This window comes from Mobula hypostoma, chromosome 16 (assembly GCF_963921235.1).
Source record: "Mobula hypostoma chromosome 16, sMobHyp1.1, whole genome shotgun sequence".
NCBI lineage: Eukaryota > Metazoa > Chordata > Chondrichthyes > Myliobatiformes > Myliobatidae > Mobula > Mobula hypostoma.
This window is the reverse complement of record NC_086112.1, coordinates 23,395,056-23,415,313: the sequence shown is the minus strand read 5'-3', so window position 1 is coordinate 23,415,313 and position 20,258 is coordinate 23,395,056. Positions and strand designations below refer to the sequence as shown.

General features: G+C 36.8%; 1 protein-coding gene across 5 annotated transcripts in view; it reads left to right on the top strand.

The window, feature by feature from the left end:
* epb41l4a (erythrocyte membrane protein band 4.1 like 4A) overlaps positions 1-20,258 on the top strand; it is a 236,026-nt gene that overhangs the window by 116,212 nt on the left and 99,556 nt on the right. For all 5 annotated transcript variants that reach the window (XM_063069160.1, XM_063069159.1, XM_063069158.1 and 2 more), the window contains exons 5-7: positions 7,593-7,671; positions 13,411-13,508; positions 15,638-15,758. In XM_063069160.1, coding sequence (XP_062925230.1) covers positions 7,593-7,671; positions 13,411-13,508; positions 15,638-15,758 — 298 coding nt within the window. The remainder of the gene's footprint in view (positions 1-7,592; positions 7,672-13,410; positions 13,509-15,637; positions 15,759-20,258) is intronic.

Genomic DNA, 20,258 nt, shown 5'->3' with positions numbered 1-20,258 from the left:
AAAACCATGGGAGTTGTAGAAAAGAAAGACATCAACTTCCCCCCAGTATGAAAAGGAAACAAAACTCTCAGCCCTAAACCCCCCACCCCCGCCCTCACATAAAATACTAACAGATTGACCACATGGAAAATTACAACCGGAACATCAAAACCCCCCCTGCCCCCAACCCCCTCCCCTCGCAAAAAAAAACTGGGACAATAACATCAAACCCCCAACCCCCTCCCTCACAGAAAAACAGCAACAATAACATCAAATCCCCAACCCCCTCCCTTCCAAAAAAAAGCAATAACATCAAATCCCCAAACCGCCCCCCACAGATAAAACAGCGACAATAACATCAATTCCCCAAACCTCTCCTTCACAAAATCTGTCGTCAGATCTTTTCCTCAGACTGAATTGTCTGTCCTAGTTCTTGAATTAAAATTTTCCATTACAAAACAGCATAGCTGAAGGACCAACTTCTGTTGTTCTTTGAGTTTATCAAGATATTTTACCTTGCCTTTGAAAATCCATCATTATGTTGGATGTAGGCACAGATCTCTGTTTTACGTCCTTTCTGCGCACTGAGTCCATTGTTATTTCACAGGTTCCACTCACTTCAAGAACATTGAGGACTATCTCTGCATCTATAATGAAACCAAATCTATTGATTGTACTTTTTTTTTGTAATTTATTTTTTATTGAATTTCATCATCAAACAAACATTTCCATAAGATGTATTTCAGATACTGTACATATATATCATATAATATTTGTCACAAATCTCCACATAATATTTATCTGAGGTATACACTTATAGAAAGGAGAGGAAAAAAAGAACAATCGAAAGATGAAAACTATGTACAGAGTAGGGAGTGATTTTTTTTTTACAACTTATTCATTAACTTGTGAGAATAAAATCAGGCCTATGAGGTGTTATGTAGTTAAGCCATTTTTCCCAGTATGAATCAAATTGTTTCCACTTATGATTAACAGATGCTGTTATCTTCTCCATTTTGTAAATGTCCATTGTAATTTCCATCCATACATTTAAAGCTGGGCTCTCCTTTGATAATCATTTCTTGGTAAGGGTCTTTTTACCAGCCACCAGCAGTATATTCATTAAATATTTATCTCTTTTCAATCATTCTTGAGTTATATACCCAAAATATATGGTCTTACTTTCTAAGGGTATTTCACATTTAAAGATGTCTTGTAGGGCATTGTGTATCCCACTGTAATAGTCTTTGGTAACGGGGCATTCCCAGAAAATATGATAATGATTTGCATTTTGATTTCCACAATTTCTCCAGCAAATAGGGAGGTTACTATCATAATGGGATTTCTGAGAGGGTGTGATAAAATATCTTATCAAGTTTTTCCACCCGAACTCCCTCCATTTCTGTGAACTGCTACACTTCTATTGATACCTCCATATTATTGTCCAGTCTTCCTCAGATATTATTATCCCTCCTTCCTTCTCCCATTTTGTTTTAATGTATGAAGTTGAATGTGTTTTAAGATTTGACAAACCCTTATACACGCTTGAAATGATCTTGCTACCATTGTCTGAATTATATGCTTTTCTAAACAGCTCTATCAGACATGCGCTTGCCTTGGTTACATTTTTAACTGTCTTATTAACATACTGTCACATCTGTAAATACCGGTAAAAGTCTTGTTTTTCTAACAAGTGTTTCTCTTTGAGCATTTCAAAACTGAACAGTGTTTCTTCTTTCATTATATTGCAAATAACTGTTATTCCTTTAGCTGTCCAGTCCTTAAATCTAGCATCCAGTTTATTCGGCGTAAAATCCGAGTCATATGCACACCATTTTAGAATTGCAATGTCTCTCTCTAGTTTATATTCTTTTATAATAGTTTTCCATATTTTAAGAGTCCATTTCACCCACAGGTTATCAATAGTATTTATGTAACTTTGTAGGTTGTTATCAGCCAAAATTGCCTGTATGGGGATGGAAAGTATCCCCTCCTCAATGTTTTTCCATTGAGCATCATATGATGGTTTGCACCTGTATATCACAGCTCTCAACTGTGTGGCAAAATAATAATCTCTAAGAGAAGGTAGGCTCCATCCCTCCTTTTCCTTGGCTAATTGCAAAGTTTTGAGACGAACCCTAGGCCTTTTACCTTGCCATATATATCTTGATAGCATCTCGTTCCATTCATTGAATTGATTTTGGTTAATCTCTGTTGGTTGGGTCTGAAAGAGATATAGTAGTCTGGGCAGTATATTCATTTTAATAGATTCAATCCTTGAACTGAGACCAAGAAAAGGAATTAGGTTCCATCTTGTTACATCTTCCTTAATTTTCTTATATATAGGCTGATGATTGCGTTCTGATAATGTTGCAAAAACTTTTGGCATGATGATGCCAAAATATTTGACATACTCTGTTTGCCATGCCCAAGGATATCTACTTTCAATTTCTCTTGGTGGGCTATAGTTATATGAAAGTAGTTGGGTTTTATCTATCTTGATCCTGTATCCTGATAATTGGCCATATTGTTCAAAGGATTGCATCAATTTAGGTAAAGAGTATGTTGGTTGCCTTAGATAGATCAAAATGTTATCTGCATAACAGGCCAATTTATGTTCTGTCCCTTTAATAGTAATTCCCCTGATATCTTCATTTTGTCTGATGTATTGAGCTAGTGGTTCCAGATGTAATGCGAAGAGTAGCGGTGAGCATGCACAACCCTGTCTCGTGCCCCTTTCTAGGGTAAAACTATTAGATAAATATCCATGGATTTTAATCCTAGCAGTAGGATTGTCAAAAAGTGCCTGTATAGTTTTAATAATTGTGTCATGTAGACTAAATCTATGTAAAACTTTGTAAAGGAAATTCCAATTAACTGAATCAAATGCCTTTTCAGTGTCCACGCTTATCACTATTGCTTCAATTTCATTTTTTTGTATATGATCCATAATGTGAAGTGTCCTTTGTATATTGTCTTGTGTTTGGCGTTGTTGTATAAAACCTGTCCGATCATTATGTATCATTATGTGGGTAGAAGCTCTTCTAATCGTTGGCCATGATGTAGGTAAATATTCTATAATCCACATTAAGAACAGATACTTAATGGAATGACCCACATTCCATTTTATCCTTGCCTTCTTTCGGTATAGCTGAGATTATTGCATCCTTCCAGCTGGGTGGCATTTGCGCCTTTTTTAGAGCCCAGTTCAATGTGGGGAGTAAAACAGAAATTAACTCATTTCTAAATTCTTTATACCACTCTGCTGTATATCCATCTGATCCTGGTGACTTGCTTAAATTAAGCCTACTAATTGCAGTTTTTAATTCAGCTTCAGTTATGTCAGCAGTCATCGTACTATTTTGTTCTTTGCTTAAAGTGAGTAACTCTAAAGAATTCGGGAAGGTGTCAGTCTGGGTTATGCTTCCCCCTGGAACTTTGGAATATAGAGTTTTGTAAAACATTTCAAAAGCTTCTTGAAAGCTTCTTGGATCCCTAATTCTATGAATTGTATTTTCTGCTATCTTTTTTTTCAGTTTCCACGCCAGTATTTTCATAGATTTAGATCCACTTTCATAGTGTCTCTGTTTCAGAAACATTGTTTTTTCTAATTTCTTGTGTAGTCAAACTATTAATTTCATTCCTAATTTCTTTAATTTCCTCTAGTATATCCTGTGCCAAACTCAATTTGTTTTTTTTTCTAGTTCCTTCTGCTTATTTTGTAATTCTTCTAATGTTTTATTCCTTATTTTTTTCTTATATGAAGATATCACTATAATTTTCCCTCTTAAGACAGCCTTCAGAGTATCCCATAGAATGGGAGGTGAAACCTCTCCATTATCATTGAATTCTAAGTAAAGACCAATTTCTTTTCTAATTTGTTCCTTAAAATAGGGATCATTGAGTAGACTTGAATTTAGTTTCCAAATAGTACTTTTTGGTTGCAGGTCAAAATCAACAGATAAATGCATGGTCACTTACATCTATTGTCCCAATTCCACAGGTAATTATTTTGTCTTTATCTTTTCCAAATATTATGAAATAGTCTATTCTTGTATATACGGAATGGGGGCAGAATGGGGGGCAGAATAATGAGTGGATTCCCTTCTGTTGGGGCAAAGGTCCCCCCATATATCAATTAGACCAACATCCTCAAAGAGAGTGTTAACTTTCTTATGTAAGGACTTTGCTTCATAAGTTTTTCTATTGGAAGAGTCTAACTTTGGTTGTAATTGTAAATTCAAGTCTCCCCCACATATCAAGAGACCTTCTGTTTCCATTATAATATTAGTAATTTTCTTGGAGAAACTAATATTACTTCCTGGGGGTGTGTATATATTCAATAAAGTAACTGGATTTCCATTTATATTCCCCCTTACCAGAATTTATCTGCCTTCCTTATCTCCCATTTCGAATACTTTTTCAAAATTTAGCTTGCTTGAGGTGAGAATAGCAACTCCTCTTCTATGTCCTGATTTATATGAGGAGAAAAACAAATTAGTGAAGCCCATTCTCTTTCATTTTCCATGCTCATTATCACTTAAGTGAGTTTCCTGTAAATATACTACATGAGCTTGTTTTTTCATTTTTGATAGAATTTTTATTGCGCTTGACTGAATTCAACAGCCCATTGGCATTAAAAGAAATGAATTTTACTTTATCCTTAGCCATGTGTATTTACGTTAGTATATCATTGAAATTTGCAGAATATAACTTAATTGATCTACTCCCTGAACAAATAAGAGCCAAGAAATGCAAATAATAAAAAAAAGGTAACAAAGGTGTGATTCCGAGGCTGGGGTCTCTAGATGACCCTGGGTTGAACTAGAAGAAACGTCTAGCCTTGGGGGATAGCCCCTCCTACCTGTGAGTTGAGTGCCCCCGCTGCAGTACCTATAAAAGTAAGTTAAAAAATCTATGTCCATTACACAGAAATGATTTCCCTGTGTATTCCTCCCATGTATATGTTCTCATTTAGATGGGGAAAAAGGAGTGAATGAATGAATTTTAAAAAATTGAGTAATATAAAATCCACATTATAATACGTATTTCTCTAGATAGGTATCACCATGTATTTTTGCTTCCATTTAGTTTATCAGCACTTTTAAAGTTTGCCAAACCTTATGGCTCTTCTGGAGGAGGTGAGGGCTGTCCTCGGAGAACTCACAGTCTCTTCCTAATATCCTTCTCTCGTCCTCCTCCCGTCCCCTGCTTTCTCAGTTCTCTTACTATTTCCCAAGCAGATCGGGATAACTGCTCAGCCAGGCTTTCCCGCTGTCTGTCCACACTAACGGGCAGCCCTCTGTTGTTCATGTCTGTAATCGATTGTCCTTTCTTTAGGTTTTACTTCCAAGGAGATCAGTACATAATCTTCATGCACCTCCTTTTTCTGGTTCAGTCTTGTGTTAGACAAGCTCAGTACTGGTGTAGTAAGCCACCTGTTCTCCAGCATTCATGGGTCTTTAGTAGTGCTGGACCAGCAGATATTTGGATGTTGCTTCTATCAGTACCCAATCAGACTTTTATTTCACTTTTTTTCATGTTTCATAGTAATCTGATGAGTTAAAGGAAGCACAAAATGTACAAGGCTCTGAACCCTAGCTCTGTCTAGAAACTTTCTGACTCCAGATCTTTGAAAACCCAGACCTGGTCCATAATCCAACCCAGTCTGCGCTCTGGACCCCTGAATCGGGCACACACCCCACTTGGACTCCGGATCACTGGCTCTCATTCAAGAGTAATGAGTGAACCAGATGCTGAACTATCAGGATCTTCAGTCAGATACTGGAATATTGGAGCTTTTCTGTATATTATTTTCTTCAACACGACAGTCTACCATTCTACCTCATCATCCTTGATGGTCACTTTTTAAAGTTATTGTATTGTTTGTTGCAAATTAAAATCTATCAATGACTTGGTAGAACACATGGGTTTACAGAATTCCATTAACAATGTGCTTCATCATCCCTGAAGATGGCAGAGTTTGTCATCGAAACATCAGTAATTATCGATACCTGTACCCAGCTTGAAGCCCAAGAAGCGTTTATTCGGAATACACTTCATTGTTTAATCAAAGTTACCAACAAGGTTATGTTCCACTTACTACAGTGCAGACAAGATATTAGCTGTGGGGAATTGACAAATATCAGTGAGATTCTCCTTTACTAATTACAGCACTTTGCTTTGGTTCTTCACGATTTACTCTCCAACTCCCATAATCTATTTTTACGTCATTAATGCCAAGTAGTTATTGAGTACAGCTGCCATTCTCCATTTATAGGATTGCAACTCAACATCTCCTCTGGGTGTCAACAAATAAAACAATCCTCTATTTATTTGTAGATTTCTTAGCTGCCTTTCTATTTTAGATATTTGTCTTTTTCTCTTATTTTCCTTTTATTGTTCTTTATCATATCCTCTTTTAATTTTTTTTCCAATTATTTTATAATATTTCTTAAACTTCAGTTTACTAATGGTTTATTTAGTGACAGCAATGGAACTTTGTGGTGCTGTCCATTTTAAGTGCAGGGAACTATTAGGTCCTGTGAAAATGCAATGTGGAAAAGCAGTGGTGAATGTGATTCAATTCTTAAAAGGTAAGTTGGATAAAGAAAAAACAAAAGAACATTTGTAAAAGGGGAGGGGAATCTCCTTGCTACCTTACAATCTCTCTATTTCCTAGGAAGTGTGTGAAGATTCAGCATGATATCTAAAGTTTTGACGAAATTCTGTAGATGTGTGGTGGAGAGTATATTGACTGATTGCATCATGGCATAGTGTGGAAACAACAATGTCCTTGAATGGAAAAACCTCCAAAAAGTGACAGCACAGACCAGTCCATCACGGGTAAAACCCTCCTCACCATTGAGCATATCTTAATGGAGCACTGTCACAGGAACACAGCATCCATTATAGGACCCCCATCACTTAGACCATGCTTTCTTCTCACTGCAGCCATCCTGAAGAAGATACAGGAGTCTCAAGACCTACAGCACCAGGTTCAGAAACAGTTATTTCCCCTCAATCATCAGGCTCTTGAACCAGTGGGGATAACTTCGCTCAAGTTCACTTGCCCCATCATAGAACTGTTCCCACAACCTTTGGACTCACTTTCAAGGACTCCTCATCTCATGTTCTCAATATTTATTGCCTATTTATTTATTATTATTATTTTTTTTTGTTTGTTTTTTATTTGCACAGTTTGGTGTCTTTTGCACATTGGTTCTTTGTCCATCTTGTTGGGCTGGCCCTTCATTGATTATATTATGTTTATTGGATTTACTGTGTGTGCTCACAAGAAAATGAATCTCAGTTGTATATAGTGACATATATATATACCTCGATTATGAATTTACTTTGAAACCAGCCGAAGCTGTAGAGATGAGATAATCAGTCCTTTCTGTTGTAAAGTTCCATTATTTTATTTCTTGTTATAATTTTGAATGCTATAATTCATCCATTTTATTAATTTGTCTGCTTCATCTGATGTGAAGCTTCACATTGAAAAGTGTCTTTTACAGGAAACCTGTAACTAAACTATATATAGAAATTTTACACTTGTTAAATATTCAATATATAAATTGCATTCTATGTCAATGTTTCTTCTTTTGTAGCTGGCCCACCTTATACATTATATTTTGGTGTAAAGTTCTATGCAGAAGATCCTTGTAAACTTAAAGAAGAAATAACAAGGTAACAGAATGTAAATATTAACTTTGCTATCCAAGTCATATGTTATTAAACATTGCTACTTTTTGATCAGTCTGCTTTATGAAATCCTGTTAGGCCAACTTGATCAAGTTTATATTATTTTCCTTTTGCAAATATCTCCAAATAAATGGAGTGCAAAATAATAGTTAATATATATATGTGGACAGTAGCACTTTACAAAGTAACAAGTAAATGTGGTTTGGCTAATTGTAGGGGAGCTATTTATTCTGCAGTAAGCCTATAGTGTGCACTATTTATGTCTTAACATAGAACATAGAATAGTACAGCACAGTACAGGCCCTTTGGCCCACAATGTTGTGCCGACCCTCAAATCCTGCCTCCCATATAACCCCCCCACCTTAAATTCCTCCATATATCTGTCTAGTAGTCTCTTAAATTTCACTAGTGTATCTGCCTCCACCACTGACTCAGACAGTGCATTCCATGCAGCAACCACTCTCTGAGTAAAAAACCTTCCTCTAATATCCCCCTTGAACTTCCCACCCCTTACCTTAAAGCCATCTCCTCTTGTATTGAGCAGTGGTGCCCTGGGGAAGAGGCGCTGGCTACCCACTCTATCTACTCCTCTTAATATCTTGTACACCTCTATCATGTCTCCTCTCATCCTTCTTCTCTCCAAAGAATAAAGCCCTAGCTCCCTTAATCTCTGATCATAATCCATACTCTCTAAACCAGGCAGCATCCTGGTAAATCTCCTCTGTACCCTTTCCAATGCTTCCACATCCTTCCTATAGTGAGGTGACTAGAACTGGACACAGTACTCCAAGTGTGGCCTAACCAGAGTTTTATAGAGCTGCATCATTACCTCGCGACTCTTAAGCTCTATCCCTTGACTTATGAAAGCGAACACCCCATAAGCTTTCTTAACTACCCTATCTACCTGTGAGGCAACTTTCAGGGATCTGTGGACATGTAGCCCAGATCCCTCTGCTCCTCCACACTACCAAGTATCCTGCCATTTACTTTGTACTCTGCCTTGGAGTTTGTCCTTCCAAAATGTACCACCTCACACTTTTCTGGGTTGAACTCCATCTGCCACTTCTCAGCCCACTTCTGCATCCTATCAATATTTCTCTGCAATCGTCGCCAATCCTCTACACTATCTACAACACCACCAACCTTTGTGTCATCTGCAAACTTTCCAACCCACCCTTCTACCCCCACATCCAGGTCGTTAATAAAAATCACGAAAAGTAGAGGTCCCAGAACAGATCCTTCTGGGACACCACTCGTCACAACCCTCCAATCCGAATGTACTCCTTCCACCATGACCCTCTGCCTTCTGCAGGCAAGCCAATTCTGAATCCACCTGGCCAAACTTCCCTGGATCCCATACCTTCTGACTTTCTGAATCTATATGCCTGGTCACCCCCTCAAAGAACTCTATCAGGCTTGTTAGACACAATCTGCCCTTCACAAAGCCATGCTGACTGTCCCTGATCAGACCATGATTCTCTAAATGCCCATAGATCCTATCTCTAAGAATCTTTTCCATCAGCTTTCCCACCACAGACGTAAGGCTTACTGGTCTATAATTACCCAGACTATCCCTACTACCTTTTTTGAACAAGGGGACAACATTCGCCTCCCTTCAATCCTCCAGTACTATTTCCATGGACAACGAGGACATGAAGATCCTAGTCAGAGGCTCAGCAATCTCTTCCCTCGCCTCGTAGAGCAGCCTGGGGAATATTCCATCAGGCCCCGGGGACTTATCTGTCCTAATGTATTTTAACAACTCCAACACCTCCTCTCCCTTAATATCAACATGCTCCAGAGCATCAGCCTCACTCATATTGTCCTTACCATCATCAAGTTCCCTCTCATTGGTGAATACCGAAGAGAAGTATTCATTGAGGACCTCGCTCACTTCCACAGCCTCCAGGCACATCTTCCCACCTTTATCTCTAATCGGTCCCACCTTCACTACTGTCATCCTTTTTTTCTTCACATAATTGAAGAATGCCTTTAGGGTTTTCCTTTACCCTACTCACCAAGGCCTTTTCATGCCCCCTTCTTGCTCTCCTCAGCCCCTTAAGCTCCTGTCTTGCTACCCTATATTCCTCAATAGACCCATCTGATCCTTGCTTCCTAAACCTCATGTATGCTGCCTTCTTCCACTTGACTAGATTTTCCACTTCACTTGTCATCCATGGTTCCTTCACCCTACCATTCTTTATCTTTCTCACCGGGACAAATTTATCCCTAACATCCTGCAAGAGATCCCTAAACATTGACCACATATCCATAGGACAGTTCCCTGCAAAAACATCATCCCAATTCACACCTGCAAGTTCTAGCCTTATAGCCTCATAATTTGCCCTTCCCCAATTAAAAATTTTCCTGTCCTCTCTGATTTTATCCTTTTCCATAATAATGCTAAAGGCCAGTGCGGTGGTCACTGTCCCCCAGATGCTCACCCACTGAGGCATCTATGACCTGACCCGGTTCGTTACCTAATACTAGATCTAGTATGGCATTTCCCCAGTCGGCCTGCCAACATACTGTGACAGGAATCCGTCCTGGACATACTTAAGAAACTCTTCTTGGGCATCTCCAAACCTTAAACATTTATCATCAGGAAAGACAAGAGCAGGAAGTGCATGGGAATAGTAACATCTGAAGATACTCCTTCAATTAGGGCACCATCTTGAAGATCTACCCAGACTGTGTGAAGGGAGAAATGATAATTTATCACTTTGCAACACTAAAATAGGCAATTTATTTTAATCATAATGACTGTTCATGAATTTGCCATTTAAACTAATGTCCGTCTTACATTTATGATGACAGTAAGTGAGGCAGGAAAGTTGAGTCAAAATATTTTTGTAAATATTTATATGTGCTAAACAAAGTTGACCAAGCAATTAAGACAATTCAGTATTGTAAAAAGATTGTATGTAACATTGAGATCATTAGTCCCTATTTTTGGGTTGCTACAGGTGTCCTCAAAATTCCGTAACGTTATTGCATGCCTCTGTCCACACTTTGGAAATAAGGATGAGAACCTTAGTCTGTAAGAATGTATGTCTGACAAATGAATGTAAGGCAGCCAGATCAAGATATCCGTTAGTATGCAATGCTGACTTGACAATAGCAGTGCCATTTGAAAACTCTGCACTGTCTAACTTTTTGTCTTAAATTTGCATGCTGAAGGTACATAGCTATGGGAAAAACCTGTCCATTAGCACTTTTACAGTGATTGTCAAATTCAAGTTTTCTGGTTGACTCTTCAGACTATTGCTCCAATTGTGTATGATGCTTTCTAAAGTTACTTCAAGTTATTAAATCTAATGGGGGAATTGTGGTAGGCATGGAGTCTTTTTGCCTCTTTGATCTCCTCTTTCTTGCAATAATATCTTCTAACACATAAAGTTAATTTTAATCACTTTTTACCTATTCATTGGTAAGTGCCATAAAGTAGTTAACTTTCTCATTGGCATTACATGGGCATGGACTTAGTCTCTTTTTGTGCACTTAGTGGTATGATTCTTTTAAACATCTTATCTGCTTCCAGAATATTATTGAATATTTCCTTATTTATACTGAAAGTAGGAGTATATTTTGCTCTTTCCATGATTTTACTGTTGATAGATCAGTGTGTTTATACACTTTTTTTGTCTATACTCTTTAGGCTAGAATCAGTATGACCCTAATTTAGTTTATTCATCATCTTTCTCGTATCAACTTTCCATTTTCGATTCCTAACTCAGTTTATCAATTTGAGCTGACTAAACTTGATCTGAGCTGATCATCCAGCCAATAAATAGTGTGATTAGTTACAGGTTGAACTCAGAAATCAGTCAGATAAGCATGTACACCTGCTTCCTGCATACAATAAATAAGCACAAGTTACTGTACTTCATTTTTGCAGTCACTTCACTTTTTTGAGTTGAGAGGACCTATCCAATTATATGGAATTTCTGCTTCTTCACTTGACTACTCCAGGGTGGAGGTTGTGAGAATTGTCCTTTTATCACTGGATTGGCACCAGTGTAATTTGATTTTTTTTGGGGTCTGTGGTGGACTGAGTATTTAATATTTCTTTCCTATTTTTTATTCAGTTGTTGGGCAGCTCTTGATTGGAGCCAGTGCAGGGTCTTACATAATAAAATAAACTAATCCCATCTGGGACGAGTGGAGATCAGACTGCAATAGATGCCTGCTAGTGAAATACTGTCATAGAAATTTTACAGCACAACTGGAAACCATTCACCCCGTCAAATCCATGTCAGCTCTTTGAGAAGCTTTCAGTTCTATCCCATTCCCTTTTCCTACTCCATGGTACTCGAGTTATTCTGCCTCAAGAGCCTTACATGCAGGAAGTTCCAGGTCATGATCACTCTGTGTAAACAAAAAAAAAACTCCTTGCAGACATCTGGATCTTTTGCCCATCAACTTGAATCTGTGTCCTCAGATGTTGAAACATCGAATGGGAACAGCCTGTTTATAATTAGCCTATGTACACCCATCATGATTATTTTCAATTCATACCTCAATCTTCTGAGCCTCCAACTTATCCAATCAATATAACCTGCAGTCAAAATCACCAAATAGGAACCGTTCTCATAAATATCATATATCATTCCTACCCTGTATTGGACAACATGTCTGCCTGATATGTGGCAACTGGAGCTAGATGTTCAAAGCTCAAATTTCAAAGTAAATTTATTATCAAAGTACGTATATGTCACTATATACTTCCTCGAGATTAATATTTTTGCAGGCATTCATAGTAGAATAAAGAAATACAATGGAATCACTGAAAAAGTACGCACAAAGACTGACAAACATCCAATGTGCAAAAGAAGACAAACTGCAAATACCAAAAGGGACAAGTAATTAAAAAAATAATACTGAGAGCATGAGTTGTAGAGTCATTGAAAGTGAGCAGGGTTGTAATATTCCATAGTCTGGCCCAATCAGTGTTTTATGCATATTCAGCATAATCTCACTGATTTTTGTACTGTTTTGTCTCTGTGAAGATAAACCAAGCTGTCAACATGTTCTGCTAAAAAAATGATGCACATAATTTGCTCAGATTATGTTACTGTCCACATTTTAGAACTCTGGAATTTAGACAATATCTTTCCATTTATTCTTTCTGTGAAATATATGGCTTTACATTTCATCTAGTATGTTTGCTTATTTAAATAGCCTATCCTTTGCATTTGTTATTATCCTCCTGACTGTTTACCACACATTCTAGTTCAGTGTCACCTGTAGATTTCGAAATTCCCTTGTACCCATGTCTAAGGCATTCATAAGTAATTTCTCTTGCACTATTCCCTTGTAGCGTTGTTTGCCATGTTCCAGTCTGAAAAGCACTCACAGGGAACTTGTGGTTTCTATTTTTGAGGTTTGTTTAATTCATATTGTCACTGGCCATTCCATTCCATGAGCTTCAGTTTACTTTTTGTGTTGGATTATGTTAAAAATCTTCTGCAAATTCATGCAAATTGTAAGTGCTGGGACTCCAATAAACCCCATTTCGAAACAAAAAGTGCTTCACAAAGATCACCATGGATGCATTCATGAAATCAGAAAAATGTATAAAAAATGCATGTTTCTCTGAATTTCATTTGTAAAATTTTGACACAGCTTTGGTTAGATTATAACCTGATCTTTTTAAAACAGAAGATACATTGAACGGATACAGTGTTATATTTATCTAAATGCTGATATCTTTTCTTATTTTAGATACCAGTTTTTTCTACAGGTCAAACAGGATGTCCTTCAAGGTAGATTGCCTTGCTCTTTAAACATTGCTGCACAATTGGGTGCATATGCTCTCCAGTGTAAGTGAATTTGTTCTTTCCAACAGCTTGATAATTGTATGATATATGATGCGTTAAGTAAGTGTACTGTTGTTGTAACAGTTTAAAAATAGTTTTTAAAAGAAAATTTGGTAGATGAATTGAATAGAAATGGTTAGAAACATTTCACTTCAGTGTTTTTGATGCACTCCTGATTTTCAGACACAACATTTTTTCTGTACTGAGAGCACATTCCGTGGCTTTTGTCCTTTTGTCCCCACTCGTTCAAAAAAATTACCAACCTCCACCCTAGCTATTTCTAATATTTATTGTCTTTCCTCCTCACCTCCCTGGGATGGATAATTCACCATAAGGAAGATTCTTCAAGTTATTTGGAATAACAAATATGCACTTAAACAATTTAGATTAAAATCAAATGAATTGGCTCATTTTTGTATAGTCTTTTACACTCTGCAAATGTGTAAACTTCAGTTTCTTTTTTTGTCTTTTCTATCCTTGTGTAACTGTGTAGTAGACTGAGGTTTACATGTCTCCATACTGTTGTTGCACATTGAGATGCTTCCTTGCTGAAAAGTGATGTGAATAAGTGTATGTTGTGATTGAACTTGGGAACCTAAGAAGTACAAACGTAGAAGCAAGAATTTGCCAAACTCAAGCATGCTACCCGTTTTATTATAATCATGGCTGAACTTAAGCCTCATACATTATGCTGGCTAGTCCTTTGATACCCTAAGTGTCTAAAAATATATTGTTCTCTTCTTTGAATATATCCAATGACTGAATTTTCATAGGCCTTTGTATATTCCAATGCGTCTCAACCCTCTGAGTAAAGATGTTTTTTCTTTACTCAGACTGAGAAATGGCTTATTGTTCCAGATTCTCCAGCTAGAGGAAACCACATCTTGGCAGCTATCCTATCATCTCCATTAAGATCATATATATCCCAATGAGATCACCTCTCATTTTTTTTAAACTTCAGTGAGTTTAGGCCAATTTTACTTAATCTTTCTTCATAGGATAAAAACCCCTCATACCAGGAATCTCATGAATCGACACTACACTGACTCCAAGGCAAGTACGTCATTCCTTGGGTATGGAGACCAATGCTATGCACAGTATTGCAGTGAATGTTATCAAAGTCTAGTAGAATCCAGCATATAATTTGCCTTCCTGATCGCTTACTGAATATGCAGATTTAATTTTTGTGTTTCTTGACTCTATATGTCAATATTTGCTTGTTTTTTTTCTTTTTGAGAATGTTTTTCTATTTCCCACCAGGCTCTTTGTATCATTGGCAATCCTGGATGTGTTACTCTGCCTTGTTAGTCAAGTCATCGCAATAAATTATTAACTTTTTGTTTACTTGCACCCATGCTAGTGCTGCAGGTATTGATAAAGACTGCCATTCTCTCCCTAGTTTTCTCAGTGACTATAAGAACTTCTAGCAATTTTATATTTGCCTTGCAACTGACTGAACAAGTTCATGTCGTAAGAGTTGATGCTGCTTTATATATTTTGAGCTGGCTCTTTATATATATCTGTCTGTAACTTTTCCACTGTTGATTCAAATGAAATGGGGGAAATTCTTACTGGAAGAAGCAAACGAAGTGCATACATTGGAGTACAAGATATGATATTTTTCACTGAATTGTGAAAACCAAGTTTTTTTTTCTTTTTCATTTTATAAATGTATTTTGAAGATGCATTTATAAAATTCTTGTATATTCCATAACGAAGGGATGATGAGTGGTGTAGAATTTCTGAGTGTAGGCCTGTTTGTATTCCAAACCCAATTCTAGCAACTTCAGATTAAAAATTTGACAGAAGTAAGAATGAACATTATCACTATAAGATGGAAGGAAATGTACAAGCATGATATTTTCACCAAATAGCGACAGTGAGCATGATACATAAAACAACACTTTCATTTCAGCACAGACAAATTATGTTTACCTGTATTTTTGATAAATAAGATCAGTATTTTATCATGAGATAGTAAGTACTTTTACCTTAAAATTTGAAAGCGTAGGAGAAGGTTCATGGTTCAGAATTTATGTACTTGTGCTTATATTAGAAATAATGGAGTCAGGCCTGTTGATTAAATAAATCATAAATATGATGGTCAATTATGATATATTTTCTTTCTTCAGCTGAACTAGGAGACTATGATCCTTTTAAGCATACAGCCAACTACGTATCTGAATATCGCTTTGTTCCTGATCAGAAGGAGGATCTTGAAGAAGCAATAGAGCAATTTCATAAAGCTTTAATGTAAGGATTTTCATTTTTTCCACAATAAGCAGTAAAGCTAACTAATTTTGTAATTTAAATTTGATATCTATGAAAAGAGCAAGAAAAAAAAGTAATAGTTTACACTATTTTCTCACATTCTCAGATGGGATTGTTACATTAATTATGATGGGAAGAACTTAATTAAATAAAACTCCGTTCTCAGATAGCTCAGCTGAATTCCTTACAGAAAGGTGGGCACACAGTTTTCGAGTGAACAAACAATCTGCTCTCCCGGATACTTTACAGTGATGTGAACCTGATTTCATATTTTATGTTAATTTCATTAGGTATTTGGCAAATACAATGTAGTATACTGATAACATGTTAGAATGCCTTGTGTCTGAATTCTTAGTTCATTCAAAGGTATGTTATCCCATGTAATATATTTCCACATATCAGTAACTGAAGAAAAATTTAGACTGGTTAAACATTTACACCATGCAAATGATCTGGTGCAGAAACATCAACCTGAAACATCACCAATTCCTTTCCTCTTACAGATGCTGCTTGACCTACTGAATTTCTCCAGCAGACTGCTCATTGCTCTAGATTCCAGTATCTGCTTTCTCTCTTGTCTTCGTTTATACTGAGAATACCTGTGCCCTCAACCTTACTAAAAGCTTTAAAATATTACAGGCTTGTCAATACCTCAGAAATTATAGCTTTATAAATATTTTTGCAGTGTGGTCACTGTTGTATTATAGAGAAAAATCACAAACAATTTGTGCAGAAGGGGGTTCCTCAAGCAGCAATGATATGATGAACACATTAAAATTTCTTTACATTTGATTAAGGAATAAATTTTGGCCAAGCATACTCCTTTGCCCTTGAGACTTTTAACATTAACCCGAATGGACAACTTAATATTTTACAGAAAGATAACATTTTTTGTAGCTGCTCCTCAATTGAAGGATCACAGGAGAGTTTGGGCTCAGAACCAGAAATAGTGCTATAAATGTATATTAAAAAAAATGCACTGATGGAACCAAAGTTGTCACTCAAATTAATCAATTCAGTTGTGCAAATATTCAGTGGCACGTATAACTGAAAAGATCAAAGCCATTTTTACTTGTATAGAAAATTGCTTTCTTCATTAAAAGCACATCAAGTATTATTTACTATGCAAGCCTGAACTGCAGAATTGGTTTATTCAAAGTGATTTCGTAAACCTGTTAATAATTTTTCATTAAAAACTGACTGATTACTGAAATGTGCTTTATGATCTATTCCTTATCAATATCAATACTGCTTTAAACTGCTATCTGTGCTAATGATGTCAATTTTGTGCTGAGTTGAAACACACGAAACCCAGCATCCAAAAGACTGGCAGAGCCCAGAATCTGGTCAGTGGGTCATTGTAAATTGGGGAATGAATGGCAGCTACAGCAATTAAGCTTTGTAACGGTTGAAATAATTACCTTGACCTGGCCAAGAGCAACTTAAATTATCATTAGCTGGTATTAGTTTCTTGACAAATATTCTTATCCAGATTCTGTCTAGTTAAAAGAGCAGTGTACAATTTCAGTCAGTTAACTTGTTGCAAACTAAAGAGACGGTGGTGCGGTAGCATGGTAGCCAACACAATGCTTTACAGTACAGGCAACCCAGGTTCAATTCCCACTGCTGCCTATAAGGAATTTGTACGTTCTCTGTGACCATGTGGGTTTCCTCTCACAGTCAAAAGACATGTTGATTAGTATGTTATTTGGTCATTGTAAATTGTCCTGTGATTCTGCTAGGATTAAATTGGGGGATTGCTGGGTGGTGTTCCTCAAAGTGCTGTGAGGGCCCATTCCATGCTGTACCCCAATAAATAAAATTTTAAAATTTTTGAATTCCAAATTAAGCTTCCAGTTCCATTCAAAAAAATCTTTAGTTAACTCTTCAGATGAATTAGTTCTATCCGGTTATGCTGTTCTTTTCAGTTTGGATGTTACGTTAAACAACTAGAAAAGAAAAGCTGAAGAAAATATATCTTTGAACTTTCCACGGTTATCATTCATTTTCATGACGTGGTCAAATATTTCTATAATATTGCAAGCTCAAAGCATATTAACATTGCCAGCAAAATTAACTGTGACCCACCTGTGACTTAATACAGTGTATTTCTGTGAACTAAGAGCACAGACAGGACTGTGTATTTAACTTAGAAATGAATTGCCACAAAATAACTGTAGTCTATAAATGGTCAATAATTTCATATTCCAAAAACACAGAACAGATGTGGTATCATTACCATTTGAGGTTGAGCTCTGGAAAGATGATATAAGAAGTGTTTATTTTTGCCTTGTGGAGTATATCCTTTGATAGTTAAATACAATTATTAGCTTTGTGCTCATCCTCAGGAGCTCCCTTGAGTACTGAAGACTGGATATTTAGTATAACTATTTGAACCTTCCCAGTTTTGAAGCCCTGCCAGTTTCAAAGATGAGCTTTGGATGATGCTTCTTTCTCATACAGGATGACTGGCAGAAAGGTCTCCTTTTGTAGGTTGACAAATGCTACAGGGACATCAGTATATTCATGTTTTTTCTCTTGCTGCTAGTTATGCTTCGAACATGTCAGTTACGAAGCATTCTGTTTATAATCTGCATGTACTCTCAGGGCTGACTGTTCCTGCAAAACAATTACAAGTTTCTTGAGGTCTTCACTCAAAGTCTTGTCCCTTTTATTTTGGAGTGGAGTAACTGTTTCTGTACCTTATGAATCCTGAGGTTTATAGGCTTCTCCCCACTAGGTGTAGAGGAGGGTCTGGATGTCATACAAGCTACTTCTCTCCAATTGCCTTACAAGTTCTGGATAAAATTATCTCTGCCTTTTGATTTCCCAGCTCTGCACCCCTTGACTGCAATTTCTCTGTCTTTGAGAGTTGGTGGTTAGTTAATATATCATTGTAAGTTGGGGAATAGAAGCTACTGCAATCAAGCTTTGTAATGTTTGGCTCAATGATTGAGTTGTGTTTGCTTATTGTTCTGAAATGTACTGTTTTTTTGCATTGATTTTGCTTTTTTTTTGCCTGAAATGTTGTTTTGGTTGATCAACAAATACTACATGGCAATATGTGTGTTCATGTTTTACTTCTTGCAGCTTTATACAAGTTCAACCAGATGCCTGTTATGTGGAGTCATGCTTTTTTCTTTTAAAGCATACTGAATCTACTCACAGATGATAGTGTTCTTCAGGAATTGCTTCCCCCAGAGAGTTGTGCAGGATAGCTCATTAGAAGTATTTAAGTTGAAGGTAGATATATTTTTGGAAGTTTGGGGAATTGACAGTTATACGTGTTGGGCACACAGGAGCTGAGGCTGGGGTAAGTTAGTCATAAGGCAGGGGAGGCTTGAGAAACTAGTTGGCGTACAACTGTTATTGTTAATCATATTGAACAGTTGTTGCCAATTGATTAGATTCTATTTTGTTCCATTTCTGATCACAATCTTGGCCTCTTTAAATGTAAGAATTTGGGACTGAAGTAGAGTTAGGCAAACTTCTTTCTGTTTTCTAATAACAGATATTCAGTGCTGAAAACTATCCAGTTTGTTCTTTTCTTTGTTCCAAAGGTATTGTTGGAAGCAACCAAAAACTGGTTTTGAAATGTTCCCAGTATTCAAGTTAATTATATTCATAACAAATTTCAACTACTCCTCAAAGTTATGCACAAATGCCAAAATCCTTTATGTGAGTGATGTTGAAGTGAGGTTTACCTTTTGGTTTTGTGTAATGGAGCTTTTTAGAGTGTAATTTGAGCTCATCTACAAGTCTGTGTCTGGTCAGCCCGTAACTTTGGTATCATTTCTTGACTTCTCCAATTTGCTTTCAAGGCAATCATTTTAACATAATGATTGAAGTAAGAATAGACAGCAGTTTGTTCAAGAAAAAACATGTCGTTATTCAGCACCTGCTCTCCAATTAAACTGATAAAATGCAGATCATGAGCGACATGTTCTCTGATGTATGCACTAAATTTGGCATGGTTGTTAGTGTCAAGAAAACAAACTGGGTACACCAATATCCCACCCAAAGAGTTTGCCAGTAATAGAGTTCTGGACAATGTCAATCACTTGTACATTTGCAGATCAGCACTTACCAGATCAAATAGGCTCAACAGAGAGCTTGACTTTAATATTGATAAAGCCACTGTCACATTTAGTGAATATATTAACTGCTAACCCTGATATGAAAATTGTCTTTCTGTTGTGCTTGTGTCTTTAGTTTTATTCTTTATGGCTGTAATGATGTATTACATACTCTAGTAGGGAGTGGAAATTGGAACAGTTTCTGCCTTTGCTGTCTCAAAATCACTTGAGTCTGTGAGAGGGAACTGGCCTGTCAATGTGAACTACACAGAGCTTTTGTATGTTTCATTGGCTGGAGTGTATGCCATAGAAATGTCTACTGAAAACTACTCTGTGGCTAGTTCAAGTTGTCTCAGTGAAGACACATCAAAGTTGCTCGTGAACGCAGCAGGCCAGGCAGCATCTC